Consider the following 17,230-nt stretch of genomic DNA (forward strand, 5'->3'; position numbering starts at 1 on the left):
TTAACATTTTAAATTTTAAAATAATCTAGCCGGTTTATAAGTTAAACTGGTAATTAACTTTATGAACTGGCTCAAATTTTGAAATGATTTTAGACAGATTTTTAAATTCCATGTTTATATGATGATACCAGTTTATAATGTCTCAAAGTAAACATTTGAGGAGTATTTATTGCAGTATCTCAATATCCTCAAACTAGATATTGTAAATTAATCTAATGTTTAAATGGGTTTTACAAAATAGTGGCAATACTGAAGTGTTAAAAACTTTGAAGTTCACGGTCGGTAAATTACATTTTTATATTAGGAGTTAAGCTGATTAATCACTGTCTTACTATGAAGCTTTTGACTATTGGGGAAAAGGGACAATGGTCACCGTCACTTCAGGTATGAAATTATTTCTTTCTGACTATCAAAAAACAATTGTAATCACAGAAAACATTTTTGCTGTATTTTATCACCTGACGTTGATTTTATAAATAAAACAATCTTGCGACATGTAATTTAGCTTAGAACATAACTCAGTGAAATGGTTTACGTTTTAAAATGATTTCAGACAGATTTCAGATTTTCCAATAACTAGAAATTACATTTTTAAATTACATGTTTATATTATAAATGTGTTTATGATGTCTCAAAGTGAACTGCTGTTAGAAGCTATTTATTGTCTTAAGTTAATACCCTAAAATCAGATATTAGACTGTTAAAATTAATAATGTAGACTCTAGATTTGAGTGGTATTTGTGTGATATATATATATGTGTGTGTGTGTTTGTGTCTGTATGTTTGTATTCTTAAATGTTTACTATTTTCATTATACAACAATGTTCTCTTAACAGTATTTTGTCAAAAAGTAAAATATTTATTTGTAAGCTAAAAGTAAGTTCCAGAAATGTACTTAGTCTCTGTTAAAAGTTAAAAAAACACTTTTTTTAAATGTGACCAGTTGCCTGTTGAATCGTGTGCAAAGAACACGGTATTACATTTGTAAATAAGGTACAATTTGGGCAGTTTCAAATCTGAAGACATTGTTTTTTTGGTGTTTTTTATGTTTTATATGCTCTTAAAATTGACATCAATGGTAAGCATGTCTTTGGTGGTTTATTTGCATTTTATGAAACAGTGAGATAAATGAAATGTTAAACAGTTTATTACACAAAAATTTTGAACAATGTCTTACAAGTTGCTTGTGATTTGTGGGGAAAAGGTATGTTGGTAACTGTTATTTCAGGCAGGTAGAGTGCCTTTAAATTTGGGGACATAACTGTCAAAATTAGCTAAAACCTGAAATTTGTTTTGCATATGGCTATGCCATCAGCAAAGGTGATGGATGTTTGTGCACTAACATCTTTTATTTAAAGGGAATTACATATTTAAAAATGCTGGTATTAAAGGTAGGATTTCAAAGCAAAAGAGGACTTTAATATCTGAATGTTGAAACTTTCTCTGTTCTTGTGCTGTACTTTGTCACATTGAAGGTCTTTTTCTCTTAAGTCTTGAGAAAAAATTATGTCATCTAATTTTTATATTGCTTCTTTAAATGTGCTCTTGTTTTTCCTTTTTCAGCTACTCAGAATGCTCCGACTGTGTTTCCTCTGATTCCATGTGGTTCTGGAAGCAGCGACATGGTCTCCCTCAGCTGCCTTGCCACCGGTTTCAACCCCTCTACCATCACTTTCTCATGACAACAAGGCAGTACTTCTTTGAACAACTTCATCCAGTACCCTCCAATGCAGAAAGGCAGTGAATATGTGGGAATCAGCCAGCTTCAAGTCAGCCGACAGGACTGGGAAGCAAAACAATCTTTCAAATGTCTTGCAGATCACGCTACAGGACAGAAACATGCTTCAATGGTGAAACAAAGTAAGATTAATGCAAAGTGATACATCTTTGTAGTATTTTGTTTTAATTGGATTTGGTTGTCTTGTATTTCAGATTATAGAATAATTGAGCAAATTCCTTAATATTATATTTATTATTTCCTAACTTCCGAACTTGCCCTGTAAGCTATATTATCCAGGACCTATTGTTGAGCAAGATTTATATAATTACTATGTTAAAGAAACATAGTGGAAAATCACAACTGGTTTGAGTTTGTAGAAATGAAAATTATATTTTAATAATGCTTAAATGGGGGACATGCTTACAAACATCTTTACTGATATTTAGTAGAATTAACCAGGCGGAACGAGACGGTAAACCTAAAAGTTTTCCGAGCATCTGACTTAGTTGGTTTTCCTCTTCACTAATATCTTTTCTCTTTTTGTCATAGACTACATTTGCATCTTCTGCTTTTTGATGCCTAAACAATCCAGTTTGTTTCCTGACTTCTGCCTGTGTCTGTTTTTTTGTCTGTTGATTAATAACTTCATTAATGTCCATATTAGTCTGTGCTTGCCAGTCAATGTATATGCAGAAGTGTGTGTAAGTTCTTTGGCATTCATTAATGCCAATTTTTCCCTCTTAGATGACATAGAACAACTTTCTCTTGTAAAAACATAATAAATGTTTACCATACATAAGTTTGATTATGTTTTAGGAACTAGTTAAGACCTGATTTCATGAACCAAGCAGCACATTGTTTCCCAGGGCTTCTGCATAGATATAGATTTTTTCCTTGCTTCTGCAAACATATATGTGTATCTCTTTGTCTTTCAGACAAGGTTTATGAGCCTCCGACTCTTAAAGTGTGTTCCTCCACTGACGACAAACAGAGGAGGCTTACTTCTCCTGCTTTGCCAAAGATTTTTTACCAAATAAATATGAGATCAGATGGCTGAAAGATGATCAAGAAATCGCCAGGAGGATAGATGAGGTCAACACATTATCTCAGGGAAGAAATGACACAACTGGAACTGTCCTGTACAGTGTTGCAAGTCTGCTCACACTGAAGTCCAGTGAATGGAGTGAAGAATCAAAAGTAATATGTTTATTTACGGGAAGAGGGGAACGAAACACAGTAGTCCAGCGGAATTCAACTGTGTCCAAAAAGGAGAGCACAAGTTGTGAGTGCAATGCTAGTTTTTGTTGAACCAGTTTAATTTCCAATTTTATGCAACCAATTTAACAATTTTTTGTCTTTCTTTTAGCAAAAGTGGGGTGTCCCTTTGCAGATGCAGATGTAAGCATCATACCTCCCAGAGACGAGAAGATGTTTGTGAATGGAAAAGGAACCATAATATGTCAAGTCGCCATCAATGAGGGAGGACCTTACACGGTTGTCTGGGAGGACGAGAGTGGAACTGAACTGTTATCTGAAACTGTGACTAAAGGATCAAAAATACATCAAGCTAAAATTGAAATTACCTATGAGGAATGGACCAATGGTGTTAAGCGTACCTGTATTGTCCAAAGCAACGACTGGTTTGACACAGTGAAGAGAGAGTATCAAAGCAATACTGGTAAGAAAACTGTTCAGAATTTGTCATTTGCCTATCTATATTTCTGCTTCCTATGACAGTAAACACTTTGTTAGACCTATCTTCTCAGGAACATAGATGTCTTTTTCAGACTATAAGGTCATTTAATTTGTTACCCACATTCAGATTTTTCTCTCATACTTGCAGGAGGGGTTTCAAAGCGTCCATCAGTGTTTATGTTGACCCCTGTAGAACAAAGTAGAGAAAATACATTGATCCTGACTTGCTATGTGAAAGACTTCTCTCCTAAGAATATTTATGTGGCTTGGTTGGTGGATGATGAAGACGTAGGCACAAAACATCCATTCAGTACCACAAAACCTGTGGAAAACAATGGATCCTTCTCTGTTTACAGCCAGTTGATCCTCACAAGAGATGACTGGGAGCAGACTGATGTGGTGTACAGCTGTGCTGTTTATCATGAGTCACTGGCAAAGTCCTCCAGATCCATTGTCAGATCTACTGGATACAGAACCAGTGACAAAACCAACGTGGTCAACCTCAGCATGAACGTCCCTGAAACGTGCAAGGCCTAGTAGATGTTACGTTGTGTCTGTGCGTCTCCTGTTAATTAATTTTTTTTGTTCTTTGATGTTTGTTGCTTGTGATTTAAAATTGTGTTTGTGTGTTTTTAGTGCAAATTTAAAATCAAAATAAATAAAAAATATTCACCAATTGTGTTGATGTTCGTCGCTTTCACTTTTTGTGTACTTGACTTGTCTTTTAAATTAAATGTCTCGTCATATCATGTTTTGAGTTAGTTTTGTCCTCATTAAACCCATGTAAGATATCACTGGAGTTCCTCATATTTAAAATTTTAAACTGGTGTGCAATAACAATACAGGAGGCTTTTGAAATCTTATAGTACTTACTAGAATGCCATCACCTCAATAATTTAAGTTTCTAAAACACTTGGATCAAATTCCATTTGCTCCTTTAAGTTGCATGGATAGAGCTTACTGTGTTTCTGTGAAATGTCCTTGTGTGGCTATGTTTCATCTACTGGGTCTTGCACCCCAAGCACGTCAGATGACTCCGTAGCTCTGATGAGAGGGGCTTTCACAAGCAAGTCAGTGTCACAATAATAGTAATTTTGCTACTGTAACACTAATAAAATACTTATAGACACACAAAACTAGTATATCTCTGAGGGAACAGTAAAGGTTTATATAAGTCAATTAATTAATTTAATTTAATAACTCCAAAACAGCAAATATGGGCAATTTTCTCAGGACATGACAAAATGCACTAATTTCTAACTGTGCACCAGAAATCCTGATTGATGATAACAGCTACTCAAGTGGATTCATAGCAGCAGAGGAAGATGACATGACTAACACAGCTATCACCTTCATCCTTCTCTTCCTCCTCACTCTGGTATTCTCCATCGGAACCACTGCTTTTAAGGTAACATTCACTGTTGGCACAAATTTTGAATTACTGAGATAAATACTTAAAACCAAATGGAAATTTCCAAAATGACAAAGACTCCAGTGAATGTCAACAAAGCCTTTGGAGTAGAAAGTAGTCACATCCTTAAATAAAGGTTTTATAGCTGCAATGTATTTATGATGCAGCAAATTCTAAAACAAGCATATTATCCTCCTTTTGTATAATTTTCTTTATATTGAATCACATTCATCTAACAGTATGATGTTAAAATCACAGTGAGATTTAATACACTTATATGAATAGAAAACATACAGGTCCTTCTCAAAATATTAGCATATTGTGATAAAGTTCATTATTTTCCATAATGTCATGATGAAAATTTAACATTCATATATTTTAGATTCATTGCACACTAACTGAAATATTTCAGGTCTTTTATTGTCTTAATACGGATGATTTTGGCATACAGCTCATGAAAACCCAAAATTCCTATCTCACATAATTAGCATATCATTAAAAGGGTCTCTAAACGAGCTATGAACCTAATCATCTGAATCAACGAGTTAACTCTAAACACCTGCAAAAGATTCCTGAGGCCTTTAAAACTCCCAGCCTGGTTCATCACTCAAAACCCCAATCATGGGTAAGACTGCCGACCCGACTGCTGTCCAGAAGGCCACTATTGACACCCTCAAGCAAGAGGGTAAGACACAGAAAGAAATTTCTGAACGAATAGGCTGTTCCCAGAGTGCTGTATCAAGGCACCTCAGTGGGAAGTCTGTGGGAAGGAAAAAGTGTGGCAGAAAACGCTGCACAACGAGAAGAGGTGACCGGACCCTGAGGAAGATTGTGGAGAAGGGCCGATTCCAGACCTTGGGGGACCTGCGGAAGCAGTGGACTGAGTCTGGAGTAGAAACATCCAGAGCCACCGTGCACAGGCGTGTGCAGGAAATGGGCTACAGGTGCCGCATTCCCCAGGTCAAGCCACTTTTGAACCAGAAACAGTGGCAGAAGCGCCTGACCTGGGCTACAGAGAAGCAGCACTGGACTGTTGCTCAGTGGTCCAAAGTACTTTTTTCGGATGAAAGCAAATTCTGCATGTCATTCGGAAATCAAGGTGCCAGAGTCTGGAGGAAGACTGGGGAGAAGGAAATGCCAAAATGCCAGAAGTCCAGTGTCAAGTACCCACAGTCAGTGATGGTCTGGGGTGCCGTGTCAGCTGCTGGTGTTGGTCCACTGTGTTTTATCAAGGGCAGGGTCAATGCAGCTAGCTATCAGGAGATTTTGGAGCACTTCATGCTTCCATCTGCTGAAAAGCTTTATGGAGATGAAGATTTCATTTTTCAGCACGACCTGGCACCTGCTCACAGTGCCAAAACCACTGGTAAATGGTTTACTGACCATGGTATCACTGTGCTCAATTGGCCTGCCAACTCTCCTGACCTGAACCCCATAGAGAATCTGTGGGATATTATGAAGAGAACGTTGAGAGACTCAAGACCCAACACTCTGGATGAGCTAAAGGCCGCTATCGAAGCATCCTGGGCCTCCATAAGACCTCAGCAGTGCCACAGGCTGATTGCCTCCATGCCACGCCGCATTGAAGCAGTCATTTCTGCAAAAGGATTCCCGACCAAGTATTGAGTGCATAACTGTACATGATTATTTGAAGGTTGACGTTTTTTGTATTAAAAACACTTTTCTTTTATTGGTCGGATGAAATATGCTAATTATGTGAGATAGGAATTTTGGGTTTTCATGAGCTGTATGCCACAATCATCTGTATTAAGACAATAAAAGACCTGAAATATTTCAGTTAGTGTGCAATGAATCTAAAATATATGAATGTTAAATTTTCGTCATGACATTACGGAAAATAATGAACTTTATCACAATATGCTAATTTTTTGAGAAGAACCTGTAGACTGGAAAATAATAGGACAGCTTTGTCACAATGTGCAATTTCTATCTCATGTTCTATCTCATGTCTATCTCATCTTATTTCATCGTGTTTTCCCTCTTCCAGTCTCATGAGAACAGGATTTTTGTTTCCAGGACAATCATTTTCTAAAACAGTTTCCTTCTTGAGCAATTTTCTCAACATGGCTTCTCTAGTTCCAAAGCCTAATATTCCAAACTGATTCATTTATATGATTATTTGTGTTTACCAAATGAGTATACTCATGTTCATACTAAATAGGTGTTCTTTCCATTTAAATTGCACATTTGATTCTAACTGGATTAGCAAATTGGCATAAAATGACATACCAGAATGCTTGTTTGGCCTACATTTGAGCAAGATAAAGAATATACTGAAACTGGGATGTTACTCTGATTGTGCCCAAATGTAAAGTGCTTTACAAGTAAGATGTATTCTAATTCTACTTAAAATTATTCTTGTTATTAGCAGTATTATAGAATAGGTGTGGCTTTCTCAGAGCAACAATTTATCCTGCAACTAGAGCTTCCAAATTGTGACATCTGAACAGGTGAAATAAAGCACCTACATAGTGTTCTCAGTGACTCAGAAAATGTACTTCTTCATTGAAAATACAATACATTGTTCAAAATTAAACTTCTTAATTCCTTGTCATTTCATTAATGCACAACATTTTCAGTACCCCGCCTCTCGCCCATAGACTGCTGGAGATAGGCACCAGCTCCCCCGTGACCCACTATGGAATAAGCGGTAGAAAATGACTGACTGATTTTCAGTACTTTAATTTTAATATCACGGAGGCGCTTCTAAACATTTTCTCAGATAAATGTTTCTCAAGTTTTAAAACTAACTGGATAATTGAACTAAAATTATAAAAGAAAAGATATTATTAGGTGGTAAATCTATTAACAATCTGCTGAAGGTTTAGCTTTGAAGACTAAAAAACTAAGTTATTTATTGAACAACTTCAAAGACCAGAGAGGCACAAACTCCCTGGTTAATGTTTTAGTTATACATGTTTGTGTATTGTTACGCCTAATTTGATTTTACAATTTTATAATGGTTTAATAACCAGTGTTGGTAAATTTTATTATTAAAAAATGCCAAATTTTCTTCTGATATCTTGTCGAGTAAAACATTTGAAGTGCCATGAAAATAAGGATTTCAAGCTTTTCACATTGGAATAACAATTGTACAATACAAAGAATGATTAAATTAGCTCATATTCTATTAATTTAATTTAGCCAAGTAATACTTATGATTAAAAACAAATTGCCTCAATGAATTTGACACAATTGTGTAGTTGATCTAATTACTTTAACATTCTAAAAACATTAAATAAAACAATGCATAATCTTCACATTTACCACAATACAGTATTTTCACCCATAATAATAATAATAATAATAATAGTATAAGGGATCTTAAAAAACAAACAATTAGCAATCTCTGGTGTTTTAGTGATTAAAAGAATAGCAGTTAAATGCATTAAATTAGTAAAATTTAAGCTGAAATAACGTAAAGATAACATTTGCATTTTATCCTAGTATGACTTCCAGGCAAACAAAAGGTTACTTGATATGAGTACATAGCTTAAGTATTATTAAGTGTAATATGTTGTATAAGTTTTAGAAATAAGGGAACTTTAATAATAGTTTCCTATCTTTTATTGTTATTTTTAATGTGGAAAAAAGTGTCTGAAAAATAATTACCACTTTTGGACGGAAGTAGCTTTTTATCACTGTCGTTGGAGTGTTCATAAAACTTCAGCAAAGCATTATTGTGTCCATTTTCTCCATACATGTTGATACAATAATATCAGCAACATAGTGATCAAAAGTTATAAGACTGTTTTTCATTAATGTTTACCTTTCTTTTCTTTTCTTTTCAGGTCAAATGAAACAAGAAGAACATAAAAAGAACATTTAATTAAAAAATACAAAAAACATACATACTTTTTTTTTTACTTTCCTCCAACTTTTCATATCATGTATTTCTCCATCATTCCAAATCTAAAAACCTTCACATCAATTTGAGCGAAATATTTTTAAAACAGCATACTTTAACTGTAGTGCTCTTTAAATTTTTAGTCCTTTACAGTATTTTAAAACCGTTCTTGATTTTGTATTTTATGTGTGACATTGTTATTATCATTGTTCTATACTCCACCAGCACCTGGAACCAATGGTCCATGTTCAGCTCTATATGTAAACTTAGTACATTTCACAGTTGGTTACTTTTTTCAGTCTGTTATTACTGGACTTGTAAACTAAAACCTTTGGCAAAGTCATGAGAGATTGCCTGTGTGATATGTTATGTAAACCAACCTGAGATATTTAAATGTGCTCTCTGTTTCTCTTACTGGCATAACTGACCCTCACACCTGCTGTCTGTGCTGCACTGTTGCTCACTGCGCTGTTTCACTTCTGTTTTTTGGTCCCCTTTTGGACCTGGGTGTTACACAAACCTTCCGCTCGTTGCAAGCTCTGGTTGCTCTGCTCTGTCAAGCTCAACATCTGTGAAATAGACTTGTAACCCCATTTTTGCATTTTTGTACAATGTAGAAATTTAAAACTCTGCCATCTAGCATAAATAAAAGCAAACTGCACCTAAGATTCAAAGCTGGTTAGTTAATTACCACAATTTGAAGGTATGTATGAATTAACTCTACTTAGATTTCATCTTTTAAAGAATTAATGTTAAAACTCATAATGCAGCATTTTCTCACGCATAATCTCCTCTCTTCTCCAGATGATCAGATTGTCTCCCCAAACATCACCTTATACCCTGTTTGGGACAATGATTTTGGGATTTCACAAGTCAGAATCATCTGTGTTTTGAGCGGTTACTTTCCCAAGCAATTGTCTGTGGAGTGGTACAAGAATGACGGTTATCCAACGAACATCATTCCAAATGAGAGAAAGCTTATGAATGCAGAAGGACAGGAGAAAACCTTCAGTCTAACCACTGAGATTAAATCAAATATGGACGACTGGAAAACAGGAACAAACTTTACTTGCAAGTCCACCCACAAGGGCAGTGTATTTGTAAAAACAACAGACATTTGCCAGAGTAAGTTTATACATGAATTGTCACAGTTTAAATGGTAAATAAGATCAAATAAAAAGCAATGTAATTGAATCATAGGGTAATACCTTTCACTCAAACACAGTAGGTGAAACTAGGGCACATCAATACTTCTGACGATGAAAAATGTAATTGTATTTGAAATAGGTGGGGGAAAGATGGAGGTCTTGTAGGGTGATGATCTGGTCCAGAGTTAAGTAGGTCAAGTGTTAAAGCAGCTGGTCTTCTGTGAGACATTTCCTGAACATTACCTCTGCATCTATTATGGATTTACAAGCTAAAGGTTAAGTGACATTCAAAGATACAGAAATTTCCCTTGGAACTGACTGCAGTTCTTAGATTTTGTTGGCAGAATCTCTGTAGTTCTATATTTGGTGTGAAGTGTTACCTCCCTGCTGAGCAAAAAGTACTGCAAGGTTTTCGGTAGTGTTGTTCGTAACTGAGGTAATGCTCTTGTTGATGAGTCTGAGTCCTATTTCTTCCTTGTGTATCACTGGGAAACTGCATCCGAACAAAGCGGCCTAATGAGGGCATATTGCTTAATCGATCATTTTGTGACTGTGTTCTTTTAAGTGATTGTTCTTTGTCATGTTTTTTTTTATATTTTTCACTTTCAGCTTCTTTAAGTGTCCCTCCTACATTTCAAATTGTGATTCCAAGCTTTAAGACTGTGATGACAGAATCTTTGGTGAAGGCAACATGTTTGGTTCATACTACTTTTGATGCCAACTTTACCTGGCTGTTGGATAAAAGCAACAAACGGAGTGTCACAATGAAGCAGGTTTCAAACACAACTCATATATCCAGTGAAGTGACAGTTTCCTCGAGTGAGTGGAAGCACCTGAAGACCATAACATGCAGAGCACAACATAAGTGTTTTTCATCTATGGAAAAGACAGTAAATGTAGCAGGTGAAGCAGCTCTACAAGTAAAATATTGCACTTCATACAGTGGCTGAGATAAAGAAGTATGAATTAATATTCTGCATTTGTCTTTAATGACCTAGGGCCGTCAGGTACACCTCCACAGATAAAGATCAGGAGATCTTTCCCAGAACTGGTGAAGGAAGATTGTGCTATCTTCCAGTGTGACATCTCACAGGACTCCTCACAGGACCTCTATGTCACATTTCAGTCCAATGGACGTGATATTTTGGAAGGACAGTATGTTGATCTTCCTGAAGGCCCCGGCCCTCATTCAGTCAGTATAAATTTCCTGGTTCCCAGAAATGTTTGGAAAACTAATACAGATTTCACCTGCACGGTGAACCAAGGCTTCTCCAGCAGTTCCATCAAGTCACATACCATCAGTAATATATTTGGTGAGAGTTGTTTGTATTTGCTTGGAAAACACATTGCTTGTTAATGACATTTTCTATCTGTTTAAATGTCTAAACATTTCTTAAAACATTTTAGCGGAACCCTCAATTGAACTTCTTCTGGCTCCCGGAGAAGTACTGGGGCAACAGACACTTGTGTGTTCTGGACGGGGCTTCAACCCACAAATTAAATGGTTGAATGGCTTACATGAGCTACATACATCAAATCATGGCATCAGCATGGATACAAATGCACGTGTTGCAGTAGCAAGTCAGCTGCATGTTGCTGAGACTGAGTGGAAATCAGGAACGGTCTTCATATGTGAAGTCTCTGACAAATCTCTGAATAAAGTTGTCAAAAAGGAAATCAGTTTCTGCTCAGGTAAATCGTAAAACTGAATCCAAGCAAATATCTGATAATAGAGTGCAACATATTTCTTTTTTCCTTTGGTTATGTCTAAATGTACCTTGATAAGTTGAAAATACTTAAGCTATGTACTCATATCAAGTAACCTTTTGTATGCCTGGCAGTCATGTTTTTAATAATCAATGTTCTAAACTTTGTCCAGTTGTGTTAAAAATGCTGTCTCTTGTCTATTTAACTGATGAGTTGGTCATTCATAGTCTAACTAGGTGTCATCCAATATATGACAATTTTAAGTGCTTAATAATAGGTAAGTAGACATAGGGGGAGGGGGTGTTGGGTGGTTGGTGTATAATTTTAGCGGGTTATTTGGCAAGAAGTAAGAGTACTTGGGAGAATCATCAAATTCTTATGCAAGAAGGCCATTTAGGCTCCTCTGGCTGAAAAGCAACAGTTTTTAACAAGTCCGCCACTGCGAAGCCCCCTTTCCTCCTTCTCTGTGTTTACATTTGCCACAGTAGGTGAAACTAGGGCACATCAATACTTCTGACGATAAAAAATTTAATTGTATTTGAAATAGGTGGGGGAAAGATGGAGGTCTTGTAGGGTGATGATCTGGTCCAGAGTTAAGTAGGTCAAGTGTTAAAGGAGCTTGTCTTCTGTGAGACATTTCCTGAACATTACCTCTGCATCTATTATGAATTTACAAGCTAAAGGTTAAGTGACATTCAAAGATACAGAAATTTCCCTTGGAACTGATTGCAGTTCTTAGATTTTGTTGGCAGAATCTCTGTAGTTCTATATTTGGTGTGAAGTGTTACCTCCCTGCTGAGCAAAAAGTACTGCAAGGTTTCCGGCAGTGTTGTTCGTAACTGAGGTAATGCTCTTGTTGATGAGTCTGAGTCCTATTTCTTCCTTGTGTATAACTGGGAAACTGCATCCGAACAAAGCAGCCTAATGAGGGCATAATGCTTAATTGATCATTTTGTGACTGTGTTCTTTTAAGTGATTGTTCTTTGTCATGTTTTTTTGTATTTTTCACTTTCAGCTTCTTTAAGTGTCCCTCCTACATTTCAAATTGTGATTCCAAGCTTTAAGACTGTGATGACAGAATCTTTGGTGAAGGCAACATGTTTGGTTCATACTACTTTTGATGCCAACTTTACCTGGCTGTTGGATAAAAGCAACAAACGGAGTGTCACAATGAAGCAGGTTTCAAACACAACTCATATATCCAGTGAAGTGACAGTTTCCTCGAGTGAGTGGAAGCACCTGAAGACCATAACATGCAGAGCAGAACATAAGTGTTTTTCATCTATGGAAAAGACAGTAAATGTAGCAGGTGAAGCAACTCTACAAGTAAAATATTGCACTTCATACAGTGGCTGAGATAAAGAAGTATGAATTAATATTCTGCATTTTTCTTTAATGACCTACGGCCGTCAGGTACACCTCCACAGATAAAGATCAGGAGATCTTACCCAGAACTGGTGAAGGAAGATTGTGCCATCTTCCAGTGTGACATCTCACATGACTCCTCACAGGTCCTCTATGTCACATTTCAGTCCAATGGACGTGATATTTTGGAAGGACAGTATGTTGATCTTCCTGAAGGCCCTGGCCCTCATTCAGTCAGTATAACTTTCCTGGTTCCCAGAAATGTTTGGAAAACTAATACAGATTTCACCTGCACGGTGAACCAAGGCTTCTCCAGCAGTTCCATCAAGTCGGATACCATCAGTAATATATTTGGTGAGAGTTGTTTGTATTTACTTGGAAAACACATTGCTTGTTAATGATATTTTCTATCTGTTTAAATGTCTAAACATTTCTTAAAACATTTTAGCGGAACCCTATATTGAACTTCTTCTGGCTCCTGAAGAAGTACTGGGGCAACAGACACTTGTGTGTTCTGGACGGGGCTTCAACCCACAAGTCAAATGGTTTAATCGATCAAAACAGATAACCCCATCAACTTATGACATCAGCATGAATAAAAATGGGCATGTTGCTGTAATGAGTCAATTGCATGTCGGTCTGACAGAGTGGAAAAGAGGAATGGTATTTACATGTGAACTGTCTGACAGTTCTCTAGATAAAAAGGTCAAAAAGGAAATCAGTGTATGTTCAGGTAAGATTCAAACAAAAGATACCTGTGCAGATATGAAGGTTTAAATGTGGATCATTAGGTTATATGTTGTACTTAATTATAAATTGTGAAAGTCATCTGCTTCATCGTGGAATCTCTTTTCACCCCAAGATCTTCTCATGTTCATAGACCTGCACTAGAGGAGCTTCAAAACAGGGAACAGGTGACTGTTATGTGTCTTTTTGTTGGCACTAGTCTTAGGGATTTCTCCATAACCTGGAAAGTAGATGGTCACCCATCTTCTTCAAGTCACATCCATACAGAAAAACCTGTAAATCACAGCAACGGGACAGAAACTTTGCACAGCTTCCTTAACGTGTCAGCGAAGGACTGGTACTCAAATAAGCAAGTGTCTTGTGAGGGAAAACATCTGTGTTCCAACAAAAGTTATGAAGACCATATCAGCAAAAGTACAGGTTTGATAAACACTGAAAGGATTGTTTGCCATGGTTGTTGTAGATGTAGCTTAACATTCATTTCTGTCTTTTTTTGTGTACAATTCCAGACCTGTCAAAACCAGTTCTGAGGATAGTGAAACCAACATTGACTGAACTGTATACGTTTGGGACTGTCACGCTTACTTGCTTAGTTTCAGGATTTTTCCCATCTGACATCATAGTTCAGTGGGAAGAGAATGGCCAACGACTCCCAGCATCTCTCTATATTAACAGTCCTTCATGGAAAGAACCAGCAACAAGCTATTTTTCAATGAGTAGCAGAATAAATGTAACTAAGGCTGAGGACAATATGTCGACATACTCTTGTGTTGTTAGACATGAATCGTCTGAGACTCCAGTTAAAACCAGCATTAGTGATGTATTTGGTAAGCTAACAATTACTTTTCAGAATTCATATTTTCTTCTACATTTTATTATAAACAAATAATTATTCTCCCAGCCTCTGTGACCTACACCAAACCTTCAGCCATCTTGCTCCAGGGAGAAAACGAACTAGTGTGTCTGGTCTCAGGCTTCAGCCCACCATCCATTAATATCACTTGGTTCCGCAGTAAAACCACAGAGCCGATGGAATATAACACAACCAAGCCCTACTTAGGTCAGGATGGAAAATTCAGCATTCAAAGTCACGTTCGCCTGTCCCCAATTGACTCCTTACCAGGCGTGATTCTCACCTGCAAGGTGATGCATGAGGGTGCCACCCTATCAGTGAATATGTCCAAACCAGGTATGTAAGCTACATATTAACGTATTAAAAAGTAAGTGGGTCAGATTTTCTAAAGTCAGTATAATATGAAAACTAATCAAACTAATCAATGTTTTTACAGACACACTGGAGCATTGTAGCTTCTTTGATGCTCTCAAGGACACTGACGTGAGTCAAGATGCCCTGAAGGAAACCTGGGCTGTGGCGTTAACTTTCCTCTGCTTTTTTCTCTTCACCATCATATTTTCTCTTGTTGTCCTCATCAGTAAGGTGAGATTCAGCAGCAACTACACTGCTGATGCACACACTGCTTTTTATAATGCTTTTTAAAATGTAAATCTCTTTCAAAGAAAGTATAACAGTTTTCTTTTCTTGTACTTTCAGACCAAATAATGACAGTCAAAGGACAAATTTCATATTACTGAATGAGGTTTTAATTTTTTGATGTTTTTATTAAATGTATTTTATTTTCTTTGTTTATTTTAGTTTTTTTTTTTAGAATGATTCTTTTTTTTTTTTGCTAATTTGTTTGTTTTTTCTTTTATATTTTCTGGTCTAGTTTATAATAACATTTTCGTTATGTTTCTGTTATGTATTTGGTGTGGGATGTATTTAAGTGCCTTAAAGATAAATAAAGCTAATGAGACTGCAGAGGGCTTTGATTAATTTATCTTTACATTTCCATCTATCTATCTATCTATCTATCTATCTATCTATCTATCTGATCAAATTGTCCACGAGATGGCGACAAAGCTCTACATTCAACTTTGTTTCAACTTTCAACACAGAAGCCATGTAGTTAGAAAATCCTCATAGATCTCATGGATAATTTTTTGCACTGAAACACAAGAACAAATGTAAATTTTAAGCTGTCCTTAAACTTACATTGCTCTATAGAAATATATATCAATACAGTAGACCATTCAAAATTGGCTTAAAATATAAGGATAGAAAAAATCTAAATGCTCTTACACTTGTTATTTTCTAATTGCAATATTGGTACTTCTTCAAAACAAACAGGTCTATGAGTTTAACTACAGAGCAGTAATTTGGACTGACATTTTGTCTAAAACCTGTACTTAAAATTCATTGTAACAGAGTCATCTAGTGGTTGTAACATTTATTACAGCTTCATAGGAGCAGAGTGAGAACGCCAAAGATTACCCAATATGCATCATTGGTCAACGTGGGGAAAGAAGTCATGAAAGGAAGGTTAAAATAAATTCTTGATTTGAATACATTTGACCGTAGTCTTTTTCCATGTTAAAATGAATAGTCAAGTTTGTTTTAGCAATAACTATTACAACTTTATTATTGTAACAAACAAAGTTGACCAATATTTCTTTTGTCTTAAAATCAATATTTTTTGCACTGAAACACAGCAACAAATGTAAATTTACTAAAAACTAAAATAAATGTTTTTTCATAGACACATGCACAGTTGGTATGTGTTTACATTTCTAGAATAAAACAGAGGAGAAAGACCCTTTTTTGCCCCACAGTGGAGAAATTCAGGCGTCGGCAGTAACATAAAAGGCAAATGGAAGCATACAGGTACACACAAATGTAAAAACACAACTATAAAGATCAAAAAGTCAGAGTAGACTGAGCAGTGAATGAAAATAAATTATAACATAAAAAAAGAAATACTGCACAGCTATTGAAAATAACACTCATATTAATGAAATGTACAGCTGAGTATGTTGATTTGACAATTTACAAAAAGGGTATTTGTAAATGTGCATCAGAAAAACAACACCACACTATTTACAAAAAAATAGAAAATCTGTGCAAATAACAGCTGGGATGTGAACACTTATTGAGCTTGTTGGAAACTGTGATGGTTAAAAAGTCTAACAACTGCTGGGAGGAAGGACTTGAGATAATGCTCCTTTGTGCGCCTAGGATGCTGAAGTCTTTCACTGAAGGAGCTCTCCACTTCTATAACAGCATCATGCATGGGGTGGGAGACACTGTCCAACAGTGATGTTATTTTTGCTAGAGTCCTCCTGTCTCCCTCCACCTGCACTGGGTCGAGGGGGCATTCTCTAACTGCTTCCTCTCAGCTGTACAGTGGCTTGTAAAAGTATTCATACTACTACATACTACACCAGAGAAGATGGTTGATGCCAGCACAGAGCCAAAAAGGTCTTAAGGAGTGCCCTCTGTACTCCAAAAAATCTCAGTCTCCTTAGCAGGTTGAGTCTGCTCTGAGCCTTCCTGTAAACAGCATCAGTCTTGTGACTCCAGTCCAGTTTAGTGTTTAGGTGAATACCCAGGTATTTATAAGAGTCCACTCTCTCAATGTCAGTTCCCTGGATGTTCACCACTGTCAGTGTGGTGGGTCTGCACCTGCTTAAATCCACCACCATCTCCTTAGTTTCCCTAGCATTGATCAGGA

General features: G+C 36.4%; 1 protein-coding gene and 1 gene segment (V, D, J or C); both read left to right on the forward strand.

Annotated features, from left to right (window-relative positions):
• Window positions 1-2,543: 2,543 nt before the first annotated feature.
• Window positions 2,544-4,094, forward strand: LOC124864415. The segment is given in 3 exon segments: window positions 2,544-3,002; window positions 3,087-3,398; window positions 3,564-4,094. Coding segments are annotated over 3 exon segments (1,145 nt in total).
• A 5,461-nt stretch (window positions 4,095-9,555) lies between these two features.
• LOC124864944 lies at window positions 9,556-15,348 on the forward strand. Its single transcript, XM_047359886.1, has 12 exons — window positions 9,556-9,819; window positions 10,452-10,745; window positions 10,841-11,155; window positions 11,250-11,534; window positions 12,565-12,858; window positions 12,963-13,307; window positions 13,363-13,685; window positions 13,730-14,081; window positions 14,171-14,488; window positions 14,563-14,850; window positions 14,951-15,099; window positions 15,214-15,348. The coding sequence occupies exons 1-12, from the start codon at window positions 9,675-9,677 to the stop codon at window positions 15,220-15,222; spliced, it is 3,117 nt and encodes a 1,038-aa protein (XP_047215842.1). The 5' UTR covers window positions 9,556-9,674; the 3' UTR covers window positions 15,223-15,348.
• Window positions 15,349-17,230: the final 1,882 nt, after the last annotated feature.

The sequence above is a fragment of the Girardinichthys multiradiatus genome, chromosome Y (assembly GCF_021462225.1).
Source record: "Girardinichthys multiradiatus isolate DD_20200921_A chromosome Y, DD_fGirMul_XY1, whole genome shotgun sequence".
Lineage (NCBI taxonomy): Eukaryota > Metazoa > Chordata > Actinopteri > Cyprinodontiformes > Goodeidae > Girardinichthys > Girardinichthys multiradiatus.

Coding starts and splice junctions, on each gene's coding strand:
- LOC124864944 (XM_047359886.1), top strand. CDS start 9,675: ATGAATGCAGAAGGACAGGAGAAAACCTTCAGTCTAACCACTGAGATT. Junction 13,686..13,729: donor ATACCTGTGCAGATATGAAG/GTTTAAATGTGG, acceptor ACTTAATTATAA/ATTGTGAAAGTCATCTGCTT. Junction 14,082..14,170: donor CCATATCAGCAAAAGTACAG/GTTTGATAAACA, acceptor GTACAATTCCAG/ACCTGTCAAAACCAGTTCTG.